Below are 6084 nucleotides of genomic sequence, written 5' to 3' on the forward strand. Positions count from 1 at the left end.
GAGCCCAGCCTCGCATTTCACTTCCCTCTACTAGAGGATGCAACATATGCTCTGTCTGTGAAGGCATATCTTTTCTCTCTGTGTTTAAGAGTATTTGAATTTCCTGAGTTTAACTGTTTAACTTCTGAGAAAAATGCAGCATTCGACTGAGTTCTGATCTTTTCTTTAATGCTTAAATTACACAAAATAACATGCTAAATTGAGTTGATTTACATGAACTTGTAAATCTCACAGTTGAAGAGTTCAAAGAGGTGAGTTGCTTTCTTTGTAATACATTTATTAACTATATTACGCTTCAGTTTAAAACTGTGAATCAGTTTTATAAATGCATTTTCTATCTATAAACTTATTTCATCTGCATAAATTGATCATCAATCCAAACCTGGTATTTGTAGTGTTCATTATTTGTAAGGTTCTTAACCGGTTTAAATTTAAATGAATTATTTTTAAATGTTGATTGAAATTGAGATTTTTGAAATATCCATTTTTTGTGTGTTTAAAAAATGAAAATCATAACATTCTTGTTCCCTGGATTAATATAACTTGGTTACCAAGGGCTTCATTAAATAAATTGAAAAATAAATTATTTTTTGATGAACAAATATCTAAAGTATTTTATTCTATATTTGTGTTATACCTTACAATGCTTAGAGTCTGACAACAGTGTGTGTGTTCCATCACCGAATGTAGTGTAATCCTCTAAATTTAGATTATTTTTCCAATACTCAGTATTTCTTTCAAGAAGCGCACAAGACTTTAAGAATCCTGATGTGTTTCAGCTGTCGATGAAGATATAATTACTGGAGTCATTTTAAAACACGGTATTTTCTATATTGGCACAGAACTGTATCTAAACCATAGAGACTATTAAATACTTGCCAAATTATTCTTATTCTTAAGAGTAGTCTGATAATGTTAAAAAGTGTTTTCAGACAGAATACATTACAAACATTTGGCCTGTTGTGGCATTAACTGGAGCAGCTGTTTGAATCATCAGTGTACTTTCCTCTCATGACGAGAATCATCTATAAGGTTGTGTTATGTAAAAAATCTCCTTACCAGCACTGTCCCATAGATCTATTAAATAAACAAATATGCTGTGGAATTTGTGTTAAACAGCATTTTTTTAGAACACACAACAAAAAATTCTTAAATTCGACTTTAGGCCTCATAATGAGAAAGGTCTACTGTGCTCTGTAATTTAGCGGGACGTACTATATTTCACTTCTGTGAAACACGAGGAGAAAACAAAAAATTGAGTGATTGTTTATTGCACGATGTTGTATTTCTTTTTTAAATGTATATTTAGCACAAAAATGAGAATGAGAAATTGACAATTCTCACGTCGTTTCAATCTTGTTTGACTTTCTTTATTCTGTGGAACACAAAGGAATGTATTTTTAAGAACGTTGCAGTCGAAACAACATCTGACCCCATAGACTGTCACTGTATGGACCAAAAAAAAAGAAAAAAAAGAATGAGACACATTTCAAAACTTTTTTTTGTTCCACATAAGAAAGAGAATCATACAGGTTTGGAATAACACAAGTCTGAGTAAATTATAATTTCTTTAAATATGAGACAAATTAGATTACATATAAATCTATTTTAAGGTTACATATAAAAAAAACTCATTGTGTCGGCGCCGTTGGCCTCGTGGGCAGCGCACTGACCTGTAGTGGGTGTCCCGAGTTCGATTCCTGGCTTGTGGAGCTTTCCCGATCCCACCGACTTCACTTCCTGTTGACCTTCTGTCCTATCTAAATAAAAGGCCTAAAACGGCAAAAATAAATCTTAAAAAAAAAAAAAACTCATTGTAAAACAACATCTGACCCCATAGACTGTCACTGTATGGACCGAAAAAAAAGAATGAGACACATTTCAAAACTTTTTTTTGTTCCACATAAGAAAGAGAATCATACAGGTTTGGAATAACACAAGTCTGAGTAAATTATAATTTCTTTAAATATGAGACAAATTAGATTACATATAAATCTATTTTAAGGTTACATATAAAAAAAACTCATTGTGTCAGTGCCGTTGGCCTCGTGGGCAGCGCACTGACCTGTAGCGGGTGTCCCGAGTTCGATTCCTGGCTTGTGGAGCTTTCCCGATCCCACCGACTTCACTTCCTGTTGACCTTCTGTCCTATCTAAATAAAAGGCCTAAAACGGCAAAAATAAATCTTAAAAAAAAAAAAAACTCATTGTATGAAAACATTTCTTGGTGTTTTGTGATTGCATAATAGTAATTGTACTTCTTTATTCTTTCAACTAAGCCAGAGTCAGAGAGAGTACAACGGTCAAACGAAAGATACGGCTGGGTGACTTCTGGATTTCTGTCTTAAATATCTCTAATGGTACATAATGACCTCAGTTCCTAAACCTTCACTGGAATACAGAGCCGAGGAGTAAATCACCACATCACAAGACGAAGAGCGTGAAGAAGACTTCAGAATGCTGTTTAACGTGCAGGGTTTTTACTCTTAGTCCTCACAGTTCTGCAAACTTGAAATTACAACGATGACTTCATCATCTGTCGGACACCGCTGATATATTTTTGTAGAAGCATTAGACTGTACATTACAATAACTACAACACCAGCGACAGAAGGATGAATGGGTTGGCAGAGACCTCAGTGAAATGCGTACTGGTCGGGGACTGTGCAGTGGGTAAAACTGCACTTCTTGTACGATTCACTTCTGAAACTTTCCCAGACAGCTACAGACCGACTGTCTATGAAAACACTGGCGTTGATGTTTTCATGGATGGAATCCAGATCAGCTTGGGACTGTGGGATACAGCAGGACATGATACATTCCGCCAAATCCGACCCATGTCCTATCAGCAGGCCGATGTGGTTTTGCTATGTTATTCGGTGGCAAATCCAAATTCGTTAAATAATTTGCGGCATAAATGGATTGCTGAAGTGAGGGAATTTCTTCCAAGAGTACCTGTGCTGGTTGTTGCCACACAGACAGACCATCGTGAGATGGGCCCGTATCGTACTAACTGCACCACAGCCTCCGAGGGCAAACAGGTGGCACAGGAGATCCGTGCCAAGGGATACCTGGAATGCTCGGCTCTCAGCAATCGTGGTGTGCAACAGGTTTTTGAGTGTGCCGTTCGAACAGCTGTTAATCGGGAACGAAGACGGACAAGGCGGAGACTGATGGACCTTAACCCCTGTAAAATCTCCTGATTATTTTAATAGAGGGATGTTGTTTAATTCTCATCACTAAGACAAAATTGTTTCTCACACAAAACCAAGTATTTGAAGCCTCAACAAAGACTTCTTAACACTGATGTCTAAATACGGTTTACTTAAAAGACTTGTTTGATTTTGAGTCAGGTTCTGAAATCTGACCATATATTAAACACATTACAGACATTGAACAAGTATTTATTCGGTCCCACTTTATCCCCTTAGCATTCCTGGAAAATGTAACTAAGCACAAAACGTACCACGTTGGAACGCTAACAGGTTATATTAGCTGGCCTTAACTACTATGTACTTACGTTTAAATTAATCATTTGATACAATGCACTTATTGTGTACATAAATACATTGTACTTACATTTTTTAAAATGTCTGCATTTAATGACATCTGTATTTAATTTCTGTATAATTACACTGTTGACCAATCCCTTACGCCTTAACCCACCCTTAAACCTAACCATACCACCAAACCTGTCCATAACCTTACTTGTATCCCACCTCAATAACAGCAAAAGTGTTTTGCAATACAACATGAACACAATAAGGACATATACTTATTTTTTTTATGTAAGTACATAGTAGTTAAGACCACCTAATATAAAGTGGGACCATTTATTCATTAAACAGCTGTGTCCTTGTTAATTTTATTAATATAAAATGATCAATCACTTTATATTACAAGTGCATCTTTTATTGCACTGCTACATGTGTTGCAAAATGTACATTTTTAGATTGTAGTTCTTAAAGTTCAGTTTTAAATGTCATTCTTGTGAACCGAAACAGACTCTTAAAATCCACTCTTAGTGTGCTGGTTCCTCTCCTACACTTGTGATCATGTAAAATAAGAATTCACATCATAATGTCACACTGAGATCACCATCTGCAATCTTAAGTTTAGATGGCGATTAAATCCCTTTGGTTATGTATTTCTGATTTGCTGACAATGCTTTTTTGTGACATGTTGTTTATGGAGCTGAAAGCTAAAATGAGGATTTCAGTTGTGAAGTTCTTATTCTTAAAAGATTGGTTTCATAGTCTTTATGAAGTCACTTAAATAAGTAGTTGTTTTAATTAAAAAAGAGTTTAGCTGTTACTTTGCTAATGTATCTGTGTGGTTTGTCATGCACAGCAAACCGTGAAAAATGTGTTTACATACGTTCTGACTAAATGAACATAAGGCAAGTGTTTATCAAAAATAAAAATGACTTTGAAAAGGGGGTTTTCAAACTTATTAATGCCAAGAATTCCTAAATATGACAATCCCGTTTTGAAGGACCGCCTTCCTAAAACATACATTTAAATCATTTAGACTCATTTTTACTATATGAGAAAAAATAGAGAATTCAATAAAAATTCAATAATAAATTATTAAATAAATAATATTATCTGGAAAATATTATTGTTCGAAATGTTTATTAATGAGTTAAATTTATTTGTATAGCATTTTTTATTTTATTTTTTACAATAAACTTTGTTGCAAAGGGTTTTTTTTTTTTTTACACTTAATTCCGCTGAAATTTTCTGCAGCCCACATAGCCCCTTCTAGAGGCCCCTTGGGGGTCCCCATACCTCATTTTGAATATGCCTAGCTAAAAACAGTTTTACTAGAGATTATTTCATATTATTCGATTTGACAAACAACAATACATTTTTGAAGATACCTTATACATAGACTTATCTTTTGAAAATCTTTTAAAACACTGGTAAATTGGACCTCCATTACAAATTAGTTATTGACATCATAAACATTAATGACAAAATATCTGCACAGAAAAATAACCAAGCTGTTTCTTACCTCATTTGATGTAATATGTTCTGTTTAAATATAGATCAGTATATGGCATGTTACAAATAAATCATGATAACATTTGTGAATTATCTCTTCTGTTGTTATGCAATAAACATCTGAATCTGAGATAGTCTTGACATATAGTCACTTTGCAAGCCACGGGTTAAGCGGGGTTTTTTTTCACACCAGATATAATATGTATTACATTATACACAATGTCTTCTCTATTACGACTCTACATACGTGTACATGCAGGACATAAAGCGAGAATATTATTTATAGCCATTCTGAAACACTCTGTATTCTGAGGTTCCAGGTTTGGTTATCAGTTGTGAGAGTTAAGTGTGTGCTAGTGTTTGGTGAGAATGAACACAAAGAAAACAGAGACAGAGTTCACATTGTTCGAGCTGATCTCTACTTAAGCTTCAACAGCACTGTACAATACTGCACAGACCTTCATGATTAGGATTATATATTTTACATCAGATATTTTCAGATTTGCAGTGTATCACAGCAGACACTTTGCTTGTCCAGCAAACTGATAGAGCTTTGTTTGGGAACAATATAAAACTGGTCATGTGAATAAGGATTGACGCATAGAAGAGATTATAGGAAAATGCACAGAATACATTTATTTATAATATTCCCATGTAGTCTCTGACATTTTGAGACTATATTACTAGACAGCAGAATGTTTTATAAAATTGTCACCAAATTAACACAGGCAAAATGTAAAAACAAAGGAGATGCGTGCTACTACTCGGACTACATAAAAGGAAGAGTCGGCAGAGGAAGAAGAAGACAGAGCAACAGAAAGAAGGAGTATATGTTATGTGGTTTATGGAGACGAGGTGATGTAGGCCAGTGCTTTTGGAGAACTAAAGAGTTCAGACCCTGAAACCACATCCCAGCAGGAGAACGTCTCTCTCTCTCTGAACTCATTGAAACCCCGTTGTGCTTGGTGGCTCCGAAGAAAAACGTTATAACTGCAGAGTGAAATGTAAATACGATGTAAATCTCTTTTCGAAATGTTTTGTAAGTCAAGGTATTCCTGTGCTATCAGAAATATTTTGTAT

At 34.8% G+C, this 6084-nt stretch overlaps 1 protein-coding gene across 1 annotated transcript; it reads left to right on the forward strand.

Moving 5' to 3' along the window:
* The first annotated feature begins 68 nt into the window (after positions 1-68).
* On the forward strand, positions 69-3675 carry rhoh (ras homolog family member H). Its single transcript, XM_016228958.1, has 2 exons — positions 69-251; positions 2279-3675. Exon 2 carries the CDS (start codon positions 2614-2616, stop codon positions 3199-3201), a length of 588 nt encoding a protein of 195 aa, XP_016084444.1. The 5' UTR covers positions 69-251; positions 2279-2613; the 3' UTR covers positions 3202-3675.
* The last annotated feature ends 2409 nt before the right edge of the window (positions 3676-6084 follow it).

The sequence above is a fragment of the Sinocyclocheilus grahami genome, unplaced genomic scaffold (assembly GCF_001515645.1).
Source record: "Sinocyclocheilus grahami isolate Dianchi unplaced genomic scaffold, SAMN03320097.WGS_v1.1 scaffold346.1, whole genome shotgun sequence".
Classification (NCBI taxonomy): domain Eukaryota; kingdom Metazoa; phylum Chordata; class Actinopteri; order Cypriniformes; family Cyprinidae; genus Sinocyclocheilus; species Sinocyclocheilus grahami.

Bases quoted from the DNA above. Each gene is read 5' to 3' on its own strand.
- rhoh (XM_016228958.1), top strand. From the start codon at position 2,614: ATGAATGGGTTGGCAGAGACCTCAGTGAAATGCGTACTGGTCGGGGAC.